This window comes from Ambystoma mexicanum, chromosome 13 (genome assembly GCF_040938575.1).
Source record: "Ambystoma mexicanum isolate Mex_15411 chromosome 13, UKY_AmexF1_1, whole genome shotgun sequence".
Lineage (NCBI taxonomy): Eukaryota > Metazoa > Chordata > Amphibia > Caudata > Ambystomatidae > Ambystoma > Ambystoma mexicanum.
In genome coordinates, this window is record NC_090938.1 from 717,986,646 (window position 1) to 718,005,379 (window position 18,734).

Below are 18,734 nucleotides of genomic sequence, written 5' to 3' on the forward strand. Positions count from 1 at the left end.
TTAGCTGAAGGCTTCACTGCAATGCAAAAAGAGCAGGACAGATTAAAAAATAAAAGCAAATAATGTGGGGGTCCATAAAAATGGAAGGCAAGGTGCTGCAAAAAGAAATCTTTCCCAACGCTCTACCAAAGCGTTCCAGAAATGCCTCATTCCGATCCTAAAGGGAACTACGGTTCGGGATGAGAATCAAGGTTCTCCAGAGAATCACCAAGAAACCCTCATGGTTGTACTTAAAGTGTCACTTGGGTCAGGGATAAGTTCCTTGCAGACATTCTTGCTTTAGTTGACTGTGGGGCTGCAGTGAATTTCATGGATGATTAGTGGGCAGAACTTAATGACATCCCTCATTTACTCAAATCTATGTTGAATCCTGTAGAGGGAGTCGATGGAATTCCTTTATCTTCTGGACCCATCAAAGAGCAGACGGCAGAGCTAGCAATGTGCATTTCTTCACACTTGGAAATAATCAGTTCTGGCTCCGTTTGCATTACCCCATTATTAATTGGACAGCGGGTGCCTTGTTCTTAAGTTCAGAATGTTGTCTCGCAGAATGTCTACGGCCTGGTGCTATTGGCCTGCCTATCATGTACTTCCTCCGCATAGACGAGATGATGGCTCTATCAATCTTCTTCTGGATAATCAAGAATCATTTGGGGATTTGTATACTTTATCTGAACCAGAGAAAGAAGTCTTGAAACTGTACCTTCAAACGAATTGGCATAACAGATTAATATCTGAGTCCAAATAACCAGCTGAAGCCTTGTTATTTTTCAGTCCGAAGAATGATACTGAAGAATTGCGAACATGCATAGATTATCGCGGGCTCAACAAGATAACAGCCAAAATAAATATCCTCTACCCTTGATCCCGAACATTCTAGAAGCCTTCAGAAGAGCCATAGTGTCTTCAAAATTGGATTTGCGGGACGCTTTCCATCTGGTGGGGATTTGTAGTGGCGATTAAAGACCTCCTTCCATACGCCCTTTGGCCACTATGAATATCGAGTAATGCCTTTTGGGCTAGCCAATACCCCGCTTCCTTCCAACGTTTCATTGACCATAGTTTTATTGATTTGTTGTTACACTCAGTTGAGGTGTATTTAGACATCTTGGTGTTCTCAAAATTCTTGGAAGACCATCAACAACATGTTTCTGAAGTCCTCAGACGTTTGAAAGAAAGCCACTTGTTCGCCAAATTAGAAAAGTGTTCTTTTCATCAGTCCAGTGTAACATATTTAGGCTTTGTGTTATCAGCCTAATGCACCGCTATGGATATATTTAAAGTCAACGTAGTGCTATAATGGAAGACACCAAACTCCGTAAAGGACATACAAAGATTTTTAGGGTTTTTGAATTTTTATAGAAAATCTATTCCTAATTTTTCACTAAAGGTCCAACCCTTAACTAATTTACGCAAGAAAGGAAATACGTTTAAGTGGAATGAGTTAACTCAAAAGGCCTTTCACACCTTAAAGGAGGCTTTTACTACTGCCCCTATTCTAAAACTACCGGACATAAATCAGCCTTTCATCCTAGAAACTGACGCTTCCAATGTTGCTATTGGTGCCGTTTTGATGGCTGATGCCCTTTCTTGGCCTAAAAAGGATACTTGTAACACCTTGTATTCCGAGAAATTATTTTCCAAAGCATCCTTTCTTTTTTTTTTAAACACATATTTTACAAGAAGTTGAGCAAAACAGTGAGATCAGTCAACCTACCATCTAAGAAGCTAATCAACAGTATAAGTTAGAGTCCGATCCAGATCTTCTTTTTCACAGACAACAATCATATATTCATATGCCCAAATTGAGACTGGAAATATTACACATGTGCCACAATTCAAAATCTGCAGGACATCGTGGTGTGCGTGCCACTATAGACTTCATCACCTGAAATTTCTGGTGGCCTACCTTGCAAAAGGATGTTCAAGTTTATGTTGCAGCCTGTGCCATCTGACTGCAAACGAAAATTCCACGTAGCCCCCCGTTTGAACAACTGGTTCAGCCATCTTTACCAACAAGACCGTGGCAATATATATCCACTGATGTTATTGTGGATTTACCTCTGTCTTCCAAACAGACCACTAATCTAGTTACCATAGCCTCCATGACAAAGATGGCACATTTCTTGGCTATGCCTCACGTACCGTCCGCATTGCAAATGGCTATGTATTTCTTACAAACCATTTTTCGTTTACATGGGTTACCATCTACTATCATTTCAGACAGTGGTCCGCAATATACTTCAGCCTTTTGGACCCAAGTGTGTGCATCTTTAGGCATTCAGCGTGCTTTATCTTCCGGTTTTCATCCTCAGTCAAATGGGCAGACTGAAAGACTAAATCAGTTTTTAGAGCAGTACTTGCGCTGCTTTGTTTCAACTTTACAAGATGTTTGGAGTGACCTTCCGTTTGCAGAATTTGCATACAATAACTCTATTCACAATGCCACTGGAGTCAGTCCATTTTATTGTTCTTACGGGTTTTCATCTGTCTTGGGCGCCTTCAGTGATTCCCACAGCTAGCAAGGTTCCATCGGTGGAATCTCTCATTGACGACATTCAAGCAGGTCATATGGCTGTTCTGGCAGCTCTTGAAGAATCCTGTGCACAGACTAAGAGAAACGCAGACAAAAGAAGCACCAAAGAACCTATCTTTCAAGTCTGAGATTTAGTTTGGTTATCTTCATGCTTTTTGCCTAAACGTCTGGTCGCATCCAAACTTTCACCTCATTACTTTGGTCCTTTTAAGGTTTTGCATCCTGGTGGGCCTGTGCCCTATAAGCTTCAGTTGCCCAATTCATGGTCAGGATACTTCCGGTCTTCCGTGTGTCTCAATTAAAGCCTCACATACCTGACTGTTTTCAGAGAGCTGGTCAAGGTCCACCTCCCCCAGTGGATACTGCAGCTGGACACGAGTATGAAGCGTCTGGCATTTGTGATATTTTCGTGGACTTTTGCAACACCTTTACATGTCTGCCCACCTAGAAGATGCTCTAGAACCACTAGTCTGTTGCCCGCAGACATAGAGCAAGCCTGCCCACAGTGCCAGCTAATCTGACACAGTGACAATAAAGATCAGCTCCATCCAAGATTACGGTATATAGGAACACACTAATTTGGTGGAACCCTGCCACAGGCACAGCTTTCCAACCATGCACTCTAGAATGCAGCGACAACCTACGACAAATTCAGTCTAGCTGAGTACACATAGTCTCCTGCACTACCACTCTGTCGTGACCATCTTTAGAACCCGCCCAAGTGCCTGACCTCCTGGGCTGCTCACTGGAGCCTTGCCAGCCCTCCTAAATCCTAATATCAGCCAAATGCAGACACACATCTTAGTCTCCTCTTAAAAACCTTGCCATACACGGACTAGGGACTCCGAGAGCGTTCCTATCACAAAGCGCCTTGAGGCCATACAAATGGGAAAAGGTGCTATATATATGACTACTACAATACAATACAATACAAAACAATACAATAGCTGGTTGATATGAAGGGGTACAGACCTTCAGACCGTACTTGGGAACCGGCATCTGCAGTTCATGACCGTATTATTCTGAAGCGTTTTCACTGGAGACACCCATGGAAACCGGGACGTCTTCCCCCATGAGGGGGGCATATGGTCAGGAATAAGGTCTCCTTGTGATCCCTTTGGGAAAAATGGAGAAAGATGCCTCCATGTAACAGTGCTTCTTCTTCAAGATGGCGCTGCGTTCGTCCCATTATGTTCCACTCAATGCAACATTCTAGCCATTTCCAAGCTGGCGCCCTTTACACCTGTCCACTCGGTACTCAGACTGGTGTCGGACACTGCATTTAATCGGGAGCCACGGCGTGTGCCGCACTTCGCTTTTTTCCTAAGCACCGACTCTCCTTTGTTCTTCCTCCCTGCCCGGTTTCCCTGTTCCTGGCTGCTGTTCTCCTCTCCTTTCCTCGTCCTTCTGCCTTCTCTGCTCTTTTTCTCTTGTGCTGCTTCCAATTCACTACTTGGTTCCTGGAGTTACTTACCATCCCTCCTGACCATCGTTCCTGTGATTCTGGAGGTGATCCTGCTGATCCTCGCCACCGGATCACATCAAGGTTTTTCCTCCACTGAGGGTTTCCCTTAGGTTTATCCCTTTCAGCAAAAGAAACCCTGTCACTGCCAGGTGTTTGGATATTCCTTGGGCTATTTCCTCTCACTCTGGCTGTTGCTGTGACCTCATGCAGGTTAGTGCTTGCATTACTGTGATAAATACAGGGTTTCATTTCCAGGTGTGGTTTACAGGATCGGGCACCCAGGGATTTGCACCTTCACACAGCCAAAAACCAGGGAAACCCAGGACAGCAACAAAGGCCCTTCCCACGGTGTCGACCTTCAAGCCTGCATTGGAGATTTCGGCAAAGAAAGTGAAGGAACCTGTAAAGAAGGCTCCTGGAGGCTCGGTGGACAAAAGATGAAGGCAGCCCTGCAGCAAACGATCGCAGGGAAGGGATAATGGGTGGAGGTACCCTCAGGCGTCCTAAGCTTAAGATCTGGAAGGGGGTTGGGCATCAAGCCATTTCTGGAACACAGCAGTAACACACAGCCAAGTGTAGATTCTAGCATTAAACGAATGGTGATAGTGGCAAATGGTACAAACAACGGTTCCAGTGTGGAGGGGTCGACCCAGGATAGGTGAGACAGTGGAGACATCCAGAAGCTTGAACTCCAGAGCCAAAAAAAACAAATCAGGATATGGCCAGTATGGCCAAGTAGAGGCTTTAAAGTGGCAAAAGCAACAGGAATCGGAGGTAAAATCTCAGTAAGGAAGTCAGCATACAGGTTTCCTCCAACAGAAATGGAAACTAAGGGAGAAACAGGGACAGGACGGGGCCAATCACTAGAGATGGTTAGTAAGTAGGACTGACACTTAACCAAAACCACCACAACAGGAACTGGGAGGAGCGCTCAGGGACTTAGACTGGCCAAAACGAGTTTAAACCAATATGGAGGCTGCCATTGTGGTCTCAAAAAGAGCGCACATGGCCGGAATAGACATTTTAAAGCCACCTCATGGTTGCCCTGCACAAAAAGAGCCCTAAATTACAAAATGGCTAAGAGCAGATTTTTAGAAAATGTACCCTTGTTGAAAAAAGAAGTAAAGTTCAACTGCACCCAACCTACTCCCTCAACCCTTGAAGGGTGACAGAATCACCCTGCAGCAAACATGGGGTGTCTGAGAGGTATCCCTAGGGCTGATCACCTTAAGGGTGACCCAATACCATATACCTAAAATACGGTAAAAGGGTCATAATGGCAAAGGGACATCGGAGAAGACCCTCTGCCCTCCAAAAAGAAGTAAACTATCCAAAAAGTGAAGGGGGAAAAAAACAAAACGTTGATGGGCCCATTATTGTGGCCCTAACATCCCCAAAAATAGGAACATGCGCTCTCCCCAGACTATAACCACTTGGAACTGATCCCTTATGGGGTAAGTCACTTGGTTAGTAGTTGGTTAAACTCCCAGTAAAGGTAATCTTTAAGGGCCAATCTTTGCTAAATATAGGTCCAACAGTTACCCTTAGGAATTGTCTTTCTATTGGGAGAGGGGTCTGTCCCCAAAGCCCCTCAGAAGACATGGTCCTTCTGAACATCTAATAGTTTTTCTTTTCTGCAGAACCCTTAGTAGAAGTTTCCAAAGGTCCAGAAGGACTTCGGTTCTCAGCCTCTCCCACAAGAGCAGGTGGAATACAAGGCTTAACCACTAAAGACATAGAAGAGAAACTAGTTCTTCATCTTTTGGACCTGGCCAACATTTCGTAAGTTGACCCTTGACAGGAGGGTACACAGTCTTGTTACACTATATTTTTAATTGTGGTATTTTATATTGCTGATTGTCACAAATTTGTTTTACTGCAAAATGCAGGGAGTGTGTTTGGATAAGGCAATGTGACTTGGGGGTCAGTAGGAGAGAGGGTGGAGGGTTGGGGAACAAGAGTGTGGGGGGTCTCCCCCATAATTTACAAAACAAACAAATTGTGAAAATAAAATCAGCAATGAAAAATGCTCAGTAAAAACATAGAACCCATAGGTGTAGAATTGAACATTACAACTCGTGGGATGAGAGTGGTGCCTTTAGAGATGCCTCTCTTCGAAGTCATTCCCAAAACTTTTCCTGGGACATTTTCTTGGACACCAACAGGAAGAGTTAACGTCCAATTAACTATCTGGAGGGAAATGTTAAAAATGGGGAAAGTTTTAAGGGGAAACTAAATAATTTAGTGGCCTGCAGAGGACTATTTGGTAGAACCTCTGGCCCAAAGAAAGCGCTGTCAACATCAGTTGTACTGACAGCAGTGTCTTTGATTTCAGTGGTATGTTGGTTCTCCACTAGAATGGAATGGACATTGTGAGAAACTTGAAGGTGTCTCCCTGACTAGTCCTCTGGTATCTGTCATCCAGGTGGCCATCGCTATTGGATCCAATTCAGGGGGGGGGACCAGTGAGGGAGTATCACCTGGATGGGGGAGGTCCATCCTCGGGAGTGGTAGTGGGACACCGACAGGTGAAACGCAGTATTCCCCCTTCTTTCAACACCTTTTCCCCATCCTACCACGTAGGATACTCATAAACAGTACCCCCCTTTTGACACAAACATTTTCGCATACTACGAAAGACAACAGACTAACATCAGTGCCGTTTAACTGACATGTCCCAACACACGGGTCACAATTGACCAGAATCGCACAGACCTGACGGCCCTTTCCCTTCCCTAACGGGGATAAAAGGTGGAACAGGAGAGCACAATACGAACAAGGCAGACCGCACGACAAGACAGCTATCCCAGTACGGCAATTCAAGAGGAGGAGAAAGACGGCAAGAACCGAAAGGGCGACAAGGAGAGAAGCAACCTTACCCTTTCCGACCCAGACCTGCAAAGTCTCCCTGAAAGGAATCATAAGACCGCGAACAATAGCTAATATGTGTTGCAGCAAATGTCAACGGTACACAGAGTCCTCCTACACTGATAACCAGGCCAGAGAGAGACGCCCGCTACAGTGGTACCGTCCTTGACTCCAGAGGCAAGAAAAGCCAAGCGGTTCATCACAGCCGGTGAGTCGAAAGGAAAACCGATAAGAAACCGAACTGTGCTGAACGAAAGCTACGAATGGCAAATTGAGGTTAAATCAAAAAACTGTTAACTCCTACGGGGAAGACCAGCTGCAGAGGGGCCAGCACCATGTGGATGCTACCTCGAGAGACCCTGGTTAATTTCCCCCTTGTTGAAGCTACCGATACCAGAAGGCTTTGGGAAAGCCAAAAGGGAAAGGTCAAAGTGGTCATACAGAGGTGTTGCAAAATCCTCTGTACAGTTGAAAGTCTTTGACCGGCACGCAATTGAAAAGCTAAGAGACACCATCCCGCATAGTGAAAAGAAGAAGGAATACTGTGTTGGCAAGAGTGAACCCGACAAGAGGGATGCCGACAGAAATGGGCAGAGAATGAGGCCCCAATGAACTTTGTGGTAATAAGAGTGAACCCGACAGAGGGATGTCCACAGTGGAGTCTTTTAAAAAGACATTAAGACTTGTGAATGCAAAGAAAGCCATAGTAAACCCGACGGAGGGAAGCTGACATTCAAGAGGGATCTGATCCCGGAAGAGGGGGACCCAGGGGTGCAGAAGCATCACCCTAAATCTAAGCAGGTGCTCTGAGCCCAGAAGAGGGGGATCCAGGGGTGAAAAACCATCACCCAACTACACCACAAGCCATAGTGAATACGACAGAGGGAAGCTGACATTCAAGAGGGGTCTGAGCCCGGAAGAGGGGGACCCAGGGGTGCAGAAGCATCACCCTAAATCTAAGCAGGGGCTCTGATCCCAGAAGAGGTGGATCCAGGGGTGAAAAACCATCACCCAACTACACCACAAGCCATAGTGAATACGACAGAGGGAAGCTGACATTCAAGAGGGGTCTGAGCCCGGAAGAGGGGGACCCAGGGGTGCAGAAGCATCACCCTAAATCTAAGCAGGGGCTCTGATCCCAGAAGAGGTGGATCCAGGGGTGAAAAACCATCACCCAACTACACCACAAGCCATAGTGAATACGACAGAGGGAAGCTGACATTCAAGAGGGGTCTGAGCCCGGAAGAGGGAGACCCAAGGTTATTTGTTATTTTTAACCAATCCGATCCTCTGGGGCAAGCAACTTTTTATATAAGAGAGACTTAACCACTGAGGGTCCTGATACCTGAGAACAGAACTGTTGTCTCGTGCTGGGAAACTCGAGTGTGTGCTGTGCTTAGGAGTCCCGTGCTTAAAACGTTGGGAAGGGAGACCCCGGCAACGCCCATCCTGACATCATTTGTGAACACTTCTTTCTTTTCTTGTGGCACACTATCCCCCACTTTGTTGTTGTTGTATTTAGCTGTAAGGATTGGCAATAGTTGTTTTTTTGCATAGTCCCTTTTATTTGACAAGAAGTCACTAGGACTGCCTTATTTTGATTTGAAGGTCGTAGCTTGCTCCCATCTTAAATTTAGGTCTAGATTATGCGTTTTTCCAACCCCATTTTACAGTTTGATAAACACCCTTGAACTGTGATCACGTGTCTGTCTTTACTGTTGACACCATGAGTTCCTTACAACTGCCATTAAAACAGAAAGAGGTATCTTTCAAAAGAAAAAAGGCCACCTATGTTCATGGCAGCCAAGAGCGGTGAAAGAGAGAACTAAAGTGAGCATGCAGACTATATGTGATTGTGATGTTTTTCAAAACAATGGGAGCTAGTGGTGATCAAACGTGAGCAACTCTTTGACTGCTCCGAATGCGGACTAGTACCACAAACTACAGCCCACATTTCGAGCATTCTGATTGGCTGAGGCGCCCACTGCTGGTGCTTATAAAAGGTACATGAGAAGAATGAAAGAACTTCCAGGTTATGCATGGGCCTGAGAGCAGCTAAGAGAGCGGGGTAAGAGGAAGGGCAAAACGTATGAGTTTAGGGCGAGAGAAAGAGCCTCTTTGCTGAGCTCAGATAGAGGAGTGGGAGATATCCCAGGGGGAAGAGTAAAATATTGACTCTATATAGGGTTACACAGAAGGAAGGGCCCTGCACTGTGAACATCCAGAGAGGAGTGAGGGGCTTGCAAGTGGTAATAGTACAGAGTATGTATGGGGTCTATATGGTTATACAGAAAGAAGGGCCCTGCACAGTGAGCTTAGAGAGGTGTGAGGCTTGCAAGTGGTAATACCACAGAGCCTATATGGGGTATACAGGGCTATGCAAAAGGAAGGGCCTGCTCTGTGAGCTTAGAGAGAGGAGGGAGAGGCTTGCAAGTGGTAATAGTACAGTCTATATGGGGTATATAGGGTTAGAGTGAAGGATGGGCCCCTGCACTGTGAGCCTAGAGAGGAGTGAGAGACTTGCAATGGGTAATAGTACAGGGTCCATATGGGGTATATAGGGTTAGATTGAAGGAAGGGTCCTGCCCTGTGAGCTTAGAGAGAGGAGTGAGAGGCTTGCAAGGAGTGATAGTACAAGGTCTATAAGGGGTATGTAGAGTTAGACTGAAGGTAGGGACCTGCACTGTGAGCTTAGAGACAGGACTCTTCCTTCAATTAAGATGGAGCCGGGGTCTGTAGGGTGTAATGAATGTGAGGAACAGAGGACATCCATCAGGATAAAAGGGAGTCCACAATGAGGGTTCATCAATGCAAGAGGAGACGTACCTGCCCAAGACGCTCTTCACGTCCTAGAGAGAAAGAGAGAAAGAGGACAATTTAAATGGACATATCACAATATTCTAAACGTTGATTTCCATTTTTCAGAGATGCAGAGTTGTGATTGACAACAACCTCAGACCATGGAGAAGTTGCAGAGTGTCCTGGGATTCTGCAACTACTACTGGAGGTTAGTCATGAGATTTGGCAAAAATCACCCGACCACTTGAGACCCTCACCAAGGGATATCAGCCTACTGTGATGAATCTTGTGATGTCGTCCCTTCTACCTGAGGAGGGAGACTCTTCTTATGAGGCCAGGGAGGTGAGGGCGCTACCCGATAGTCCCCCTGGGGGTAGTACAACGGATCTCATGGGAAAGGATTTCCCCTCTGGGATACAGGGAGGACCCATGGGAGAATGCTATATACTAGTCCTACCTCCCCCTTTGCTTACAACCTCCCTCCCTACTCTACACACCTCCATACACCATCACCTTGCCTATTGTTCCTTTGTACTTTTGTGAAACTAGAACTTTAGGAACTACTGGGACGAAGAAGAGTGTGAACTCCCCAAAAGAGGTATACCGGACAAGTACTGGGACAAGGAAGATGTGTGGAGCCATGAAGAACGCTCCATGTGACTTAGGTGAGCGGTCCAGTCGTTCGTACCAATGGGAAATAAAAAGCAAGAACAGACTTACTTTGTTGTCGGACCCTCCCAGGAGGATCCACCAGCATGAAGGACGTCCCGCGTGGAGAGAGGAGGAAGCCACTGATCGGGACACGAGCGAGGGAGCCGAGGTGTCCCTATCCGGTCTGCTGTGCCTGGTCCGACAGGAGTGCTGGAAGAGCGGAAATCCGGGAAGAAGTAGTAACCGGATTGCGCTGTCGGGGAAAGACTTGCAGGCCTCCCAGCGGGAAACGCTGCAGAGCTGACGCAGCACAACAGTGAAGGAAGCCAAAGAGGTCATCAGAAGAGCACGCAACAGATGGAGGAGAACCGGCAGAGACCCAGAAGGTACTTGGGCTGTTGGGAGAGAGAAAAGGGGAGAAAGGAACCCTGAACCCCGGGTCTGGGACCCAGGCAAAGTTAAGAAGAATAGTTGGAACAACTGTCCTTATGATATTACTTGGCAGGAGAGTGAACCAAGTCTATCTAGAAGAATAACAAAAAGAGGAAGTAGGGTCATGCAACTTGAGAGGGAGAGTCTCCCTAACTATCTTCTTCGTGGCAGTACCTGGCACAGGACGGTGGACTATTTATTTTCTTGGACATCCTGACTGAATCCTTAGGATTTTAGTTGAGGCAGGGAAACTCCTCTTAGAAATAGTGATTGTGAGAAACCAAAGGGTGCCTCACTTAATAGTCCCCAGGGATCTCTCTCTCAGGTGGCCTGGGCACGGCCATCGCCTTTGGATCCAGACCCTGGGGGTGGACCAGTGCGGGAGGATCACCTGGATGGGGGATCTTTGGGAAGTGGGGGTGAGGCAACCGATGGTGAGATGTGGTATCCCCCCCCCCCCCCTTTCCCGTGCCTGTTAGGAAAGAGGTCATTTATGTGTAATTTTCCCTCCAGTTGTGAACCCCCTCCAACTTTTTGCTTTTGTCTGACCATCCTAGCCTGACTTTTACCAGTGAAGCCCAGCCTTCTGCTGTACTGCGCTGGGATTTCGCCCATTTCATTAAGGGGAAACTGACATGCCCTTCAGACTGTCAGTACTGGGAGACTTTGTTTCCCTTAGTCTTTCACTTTGTTGCCATTTCTTGGTAACTGTTTATCAGTGCACAATGTACTTTCCCATACAGTGCGCTGGGGTCTCTATTTTATTCTTAAGGCCCTAGACACCCTCAAAGGATTTTTGCTGAATGAACAAGTGTGTCCAGGACGGAACTATTTTGTCTCTTTTCAATGGTCCAAACTGCGTTTACCACGTTTGGTCCAGGACGGTGGCCAGTGCCTAAAATGGCCATCCTTTGTTCTGTCCTTTGGCCATTTTGTCCCTTAGCCTTGCCCAGGTCGAGCCAATCCTGGAAATTCCTTATTTGGTCATGCAGGCTCCCGCACAAACCAAGACTTTTGCGGGCTCCTGCATGGCTTGTGTGTGTGCGCCCAGGATGTGGGCTGGACCCGTCTAGTTCCAATACACATCCTGGGTGCCAGAATGTCTGGTGTGCTGGGATTACTGGGACCACCGTGGTCCATGATTGGGCCACGTATGGAATGGTTGAATGTGAGCAGATCTCCCATTGGATGCCCTTCGGTTTGGCGCGAAGCAAACTTTGGATAAGGGAAGGCAATCTACACCCATTTCAGGTCGATCTTCTGAGTTCTCACCGAACTTAGTAAAGGAGCCAAGTATCCTGAACCGAAGAAACAGATCTGTGGAACCGCTGGAGACCCACTGGAATGTTTGGCACCCTGACCCTGCTGTTGTCCCGTCAGAGCCCTGCATGGGCGTTTTGACCCTTTGGAGTAGTGGGACCAACTACTCTCGGCACCTCCTGCTTAACCTGCAAACGAGCCCCTTCGGAAGTGTTCCCGGACCGCACAGAGAACTGACCAGCTCGTGCGGGACCTTTGCTCTGGAATCGCTGTTGTCTCGAGTCTTAACTTGAGACTTTGGGATACATAAGCTCTTGGTTGAAGGCACTCTCCCGCCAACATTCGTACACCTAGCATTCCTAGGCCAGGAACTAGGAGAGTCTGCCTGAACCTGACCCTACGTAGTACTGTGTCGCCTCGCAGTGGTAACGAGCTTTGTGGGTGCCCTGCTGCTGTGCCCTCCTGTGCTCAAGACGAACTGCAGTGCAACTGTCCCGATCCCTTGCCCAGAAGTGGAGAAAAGGCCACTGTGCCACCACAGACTGAAGTCCCAGAATGCATCCCCTGAAAGCTGGAGAGAGGCGCAACTGCTGGACTCGAACTTGCGAGCAAACTGGACTAGACTGGCGAAGTTTGGTCCGGACTGTGTCGAGGGTCGGTGAGTACTTGCAACCCTTACCAGTGGCCCCCAGGCGCATCCATAGGCTTTTACGCACGAATGTCCCCCAAGGGCCACCGACCTAAGTTAAGGTAAGCTGAGCTACCACCCTATTCCCGATTCTTGGAAACCTCTTTGCCCTCTTGTGGGGACCCTCCTCGAATAGTGGAACTCGATTCTTCATCGCCTCGCCCCCCCCCCCCCACCTGAGACACTACAGCCACTTGAAGAAGACCAGTGTTGTACTTTTGAGCACAAGGCTCCACACTACGTAGGGATTGGACTGCCTACTAGTTAGGGTTATGGTTACTGAAGAATTGCCTAAAGTATATTTGCACTGTCTGACCCTCTTCTGTTACAGGTTGCGGATCCATACTTGCTTAACATTGCTTTAGGACAACAGTTAATGTATACATGTTAACTAGTAAATGGTTGTTTTAGAATTGTTAATACTACAGAGATCTCATCTTGTGCTTGATTTAAAAGGCCTTTGATAAATGTATATGTATTGTTGATAGATATACCTGACTGAGCGTTATTTGTGGTATCGTTTACTGTGTGTGCTCATTGTGGGCCTTCGCTCACTCTCACCCCTCCTGAGACCTAGGGCCTCATTACACGTTATGCAGTAAACCATGGTGCTATTAGCACCATGGTTGCCGCCGATACCAAACCGGTACCACCATGGAGAAAAGGGGAATTACCTCCCTATTCCAAGGTTGGGAAGGCGGTAATTCCCCCTTTCACCATGGCCCTTCCCCACTCTCATTTTTGCCCCATAGGGCTCAATGGGAATGGGGAAGGCGGTAATTACGTTAAGGTTGGGTCCCGCAAAGGGACCTCGTAGTAAGGCGGTAAGGGTTTACCAGTACCGGTGCCCTTACCGGTAAACCCTTACCACATACCGTGTAATGAGGCCCCTAGTCTTGACCGCCGCCAATGCCACCTTGATTGGTCTGGCTTGTCCAGAAGGTTACCCTGATCCAAGAAACTAGGCTGGCCTTCTGAACCTCTGCCCATCAGGTCAGAGTTCAGAAGTCCATCTTAACAAATTGGTGTGCAGCGGTGGGATAGGATCGAAGGTACCCAGTGTTGCGCACTGGTGAAGGCACCCGAGTTACACTTAGCCAGGACACATAGTGACCTTCGTAAAAACTTAACTGCAAAGCTAACGACCTATCTTAGAACATGGAAGCAATAACTAACATAACTTTGAATCCTTCCAAATCAGAGACACAGGGCCTCATTACACGGATGGCGGTGGACCAAGGTGCTATTAGCACCTTGGTCCATGCCGGTAAAATACCGGCACCGCCTTGGTGGAAAGGGGAATTACCGCCCTATTCCAAGGTTGGTGGGGCGGTAATTCCCCCTTCCCCATTCCCATTTTTGCCCCATAGGGCTCTATGGGAATGGGGAAGGCGCTAATTACGGTACCGCACCCTGGTCCCTTTGCGGGTTGGTTTTTAACGCCTGCAAAAAGCAGGCGTTAAATTCCCCAACCCGCAAAGGGGTCTCGTAGTAAGGCGGTAAGGGTTTACCGGTACCGGTAAAAATACCGGTACCGGTAAACCCTTAACGCCTACCGTGTAATGAGGCCCACAGAGTGTTGTGTACCGAAAGAGGCTTATCAGCCCAAGGTACCAAGGTTGAAATTATCCAAAGGATCATGGATTAGCATGAGCATCAACTCAATGCCATAACTTAAGATGATAGAGCAGAAGGTGGTGCGGCTGCTCTCACTGACAGTTCTAGCAGAACTGTTGCTACCATCATGCATGTAGTCCATGAAGACAGGGGTCATTCCGAGGTTGGAGGTAAGTACCAGGCTTTACCGGCATGGAGTAAAGAACGTGTCCGATCTGGTCACTGACCGCTAATTGCGGCCCATTACGACTTCGTGGGCACGAGCTTTGCGCCATGCCGGTAAAGCACCTAGCGGCATGCTGCAAAAGGGCCCGAAAAACCCCTTACCAGCATGATGCGCGCCGTACCTAACAATACCGCCATAGAACAAAGTGGAAACAGCGGTGTCCGCAAATAACGGTGGCCGTAAATTACGGCCACCGTTAAATAACGGAACCGGAAATATCGTCATCGCACAGGAACGGGAAGGAGCGCGGCGGCCATCTTTAAAAACACAATCCATTGCCATCCTCATCAGGCAGCACCCTTGGGAGCATTTTGAACCCTGGAAAAGGCCATCACTCCCTGCAGGGATGCCAAAAGCCCCAAAGAAGACAGCAGACCGGCTCCGCAAGCAGCGATTCAGCCCAGATGAATTGCAGGCCTTGGTAGACACCCTTGAGGAGCACGCTGACATCGTGTTCAGCGGGGACATGCGTAGAGAGGCGGTGCTCCGGAAAAAGAACATCTGGGCACTAGTGGCCCAGAGGGTGAGCGCATTCGGCACCACCCCCCGCAGCCCCAGGGACTCCCGCAAGCGGTGGGATGACCTGCGGTTGAGGGTGCGGAGCATCCTCTCTACCAATCGCAGTCAGGCACAGCAGACCGGAGGGGGCCCAAGTTCCCCAATGAAAATGATGCCATGGGAGGAGACATGTGCTGGACTGATCGGAACGGAATCCATAGAGGGTGTCGGCAACATGGAGTGTGGGGCACCGTCATCCGCTGATAGAGGTGAGTGTCCAAAGTCAACACTGCCAATGCCAATTACATGATATACACTCCCAAGGGCCGGCCAAGGCACATTGTCACGGTGCCCTCCCCCCCCCATCCAAATCATGCCGAACCAACTTCCACCCAAGCAAGGCCCAAGTGCAAGGTCATAACACACATCACACATAGTGCACAAACTGGCACATACCATGATGCACGCTGTGCAGCTGGGTGGCCAGCGTGCAGGTCAGACTGCACAGTACCAGCCCAGGATGAGTGACTCCGACACCTGCGTACATATCACACACATGAATAGAAAGTAGTGCTGTTGCATACCCAAAAGGCCATAAACCCCAAATGACTGAATATGTGAATGTAGCCATTATTGTAATTTGCGTCTCAAATAATCAACTCATGCCGTCCCTCTCTTCTACCCCCACAGGCGCTGAGCAGGACAGCGAGGAGGCCGAGACCAGCTGTCCCACCACCTCCACGGGCAAAGGCAGGGTCCGCCGCATACCAGCCAGGAAGGACACACGGTCCGCCGCATACCAGCCAGGAAGGACACACGGTCCGCCGCATACCAGCCAGGAAGGACACACCCACACCGGCTCCTTCAAGGCCCATGGAGGGTGCACCACCCCATCCCTCCCTGCATCGGCGCCAGGTACATTGTCCACCCCAAGATCCGAAGAGTCCAGCATCACTGGGGAGGTGGCAGCCACGGCCCCCCTGGAAACCGTGGACAGCCCCTTGTCCATCTGTGGAGCGTCAGAGGAGGACTCATACCCCACCGTCCACACCCCAGAGCCCAGATATTACCCACAGGTGTCGTGCAGCGACTCAGTGGAGCCTGACACACCTGGCCGATGTGCACGTGGAGAAGCACAGGAAGACGCCAATCCTGTCCCCTTTCCCTAAGTCGAAGCCCTGTCAGGGCATATAAGCCCAATCCCCTGCAGGGATGACACCCCGTCAACTGATGCACAGCGTGCAGCACAGCTCGCTGCCCTCATCACTGAGGTGATGCAAGACAATCACCAGGGCAGGGTGGAGTGGCTTGAGGAACTAAGGGCAATGCGTCAGGTGGTGACGGACAGTGCAAACCGCCTTTGCTAAGTCCTCGGACGCATTGCTGATGCCCTTGAGGCTGCGCGTCCTACTCAGCCGGCTCAGCAAGAGGACACCCCCTCAACCAGTCGCTCAACCCCGGCAAGCCCACTGCGACGTTCACAGCGCTGCCGGGACATGCCACCCCCGATCCCCGGGAGCACGGAGTAGTTAGCATAGCTGCCACAGCTGCCACATGTGGCCTTGATGGACACCGTGGGACTACTGTTGGAGAGTTGGGGGGGGAGGTTGAGGGGGTGAGGGTGTGTTGGGGAGTTGGGGGTGAGGGGGGGTAGGGGGGTGAGGGTGTGTTGGGGAGTTGTGGGGGAGGGGGGTGGGGTGATGGAGGGTATGTTTTACACTTATGCACTTTAAATTTCAATACACCGTTTGTGTTGCAAAGTTAAACCTGTGTGGACATTCATCATTGAGCATGTGTATTATGATATCTGACAGTGCATGGTGTACAAGTATCCCCGCACACAGTGCCCTATGTCCCCATGTCATGCCACCCTCTGCTAACTTGTGTTTCGGTTTTAATGTCCAATCATTGTTTGCCACACGACATGTCCCTCCTGTGCACCGGCACCATGATGCTGTCCTGCCCCTTCCTCCTCCTCCTACACTTCATCATCATCATCTGGTGTTAGCAGTCCATTGTCAGGGGACAGGGCCACGTTCCAAGGGATGCACATTTTGTGCAGCATTACACATGACATGGGTGTCTTGGACACCTTCACATTGCAGTAGATGGGTGCCCCACCCGACCAGCTTACGCAACTCATTTGTGCCTTCTACAAGCCAAGTGCCTGCTTCATAACCACACGTGCACGGGTATGGGCAGTATTGTAGGCCTCCTCGGGCCTGTTCTGTGGATTTCTGACCTGAACCACGGTGTCAAGGGCCAGCCACCATCACCTGCATGTGTAGGCAATGAAGGTAAGTGCTTGGACTGTCATGGTGGAGAACTGAACTAGTCTTACATGGCAGCAGGTCATTTATGCCCATACGCACATGTCCATGGATGCATTTACCCCATTCCTGGCCCCGCTATGTGTCCTGTGCAATGGAATGATGTAGGGGGTAGCGTCTTCGAGATGGTCTATGAACTATGGGACGCACATCTTGTAGTACAAGCATTGTTTATGCATGCTGCAGTCTTGGGGTTAGATCCATGAAGTGCTGTGTACTGTGAGAATCCGTAGTTGGGTGTGTTGGCTGTAGTCAGTGGCATATTCATCATACTGCACAGAGCCGTACTATGGTGACTTCCAGCACTCCTATGGGTGTGCCGAACCAGTGATGCGGTGTGGTATCCCTGCTGGCCTCAGTTCAATCCGCTCCAAGGGATGACTCTCCGGTGTGGTGATATGCTGGAGGCAGCCACATAGTGCATATGCAGTGTGTCTTCCTATATGCCCTTACGGTGTGTGAGGGCCGCCGATGAGTGGTGCATGTGTTGTGGAATGTGGCCTTGTCACATGTTGGTCATGGAGTGTTAGGTGTGTGCCTTACTTCATCAATGTGGGATTCTGTACTCATGTGCCGTTACACTGGCTCTGTGGCACAGTGTTTGGTGGGGCACACATCGTGCACTGGTGTCAACATTTAAACCCGGTTTGAGTATGCAGGCACCCACCTCATGACACCGATGCACTGGCATGGCACAGTCGGACAACTCACCAAGCAGCCAGGCACGTCGTCCTGCATGTCACCCCATGTGTCGGGTAGCGTGGAGTTCAGCTGGGCCATTGGGTCATGAGTTGATCCTGGATGTCGGACCCACCCATGTGTGATGATCTTGCTTGCGTTGCATACCGTCTGCACGTTGGTGGAGTGGTATTGCTTGCGGTTGAGATACACCACCTCCATGCCATGCGGGTCCGCCAACTACACGTGGGTGCAATCAAGGTCACCTATGCAATTTGGCATGCCTGCCAATGCATGGGAGGCAACTTTTGTGTCGTATATCTCATGGGTAGTCCATGGTAGGGATTTGTAGTCCCTTGTGTGCTTGAGGAGGTGATCCCTTGTGTGCTTGAGGAGGTGATCCAGCACTTGGTTCTGTGTCTATGAAATGTACGGTTGTGATATGCCATGCATGGGCCCCACTGTCTGCTGGTAGGTGCCTGTGGCATGGAAGTGGGGCACAGACACCACCTTCAGTTGAGGGTGCATAGCGGTGCGTATTTCTATGATGATCACTATCTCGTCATTTCTCAGGTCAACTATGGTGGTGATGGTGTCACCCCGATTTTACCCTGGATCCCAGTTTAGAGCCGGGGTGCAGTGCAACTGGGAAGAGCCACCTTGACTCACCTAGCATTCCTTCCTCC

General features: G+C 49.1%; 2 protein-coding genes across 5 annotated transcripts in view; one reads left to right on the plus strand and one right to left on the minus strand.

The window, feature by feature from the left end:
• Positions 1 to 18,734, plus strand: part of LOC138521787 (uncharacterized) — a 114,043-nt gene that overhangs the window by 54,533 nt on the left and 40,776 nt on the right. The window lies entirely within an intron of this gene.
• Positions 1 to 18,734, minus strand: part of LOC138521790 (E3 ubiquitin-protein ligase TRIM39-like) — a 132,414-nt gene that overhangs the window by 32,292 nt on the left and 81,388 nt on the right. For 2 of the 4 annotated variants that reach the window (XM_069634876.1, XM_069634877.1), the window contains exon 4: positions 9,696 to 9,718. The exons of the other annotated variants lie outside the window; for them this stretch is intronic. In XM_069634876.1, coding sequence (XP_069490977.1) covers positions 9,696 to 9,718 — 23 coding nt within the window. The remainder of the gene's footprint in view (positions 1 to 9,695; positions 9,719 to 18,734) is intronic. 4 annotated transcript variants of the gene reach the window in all.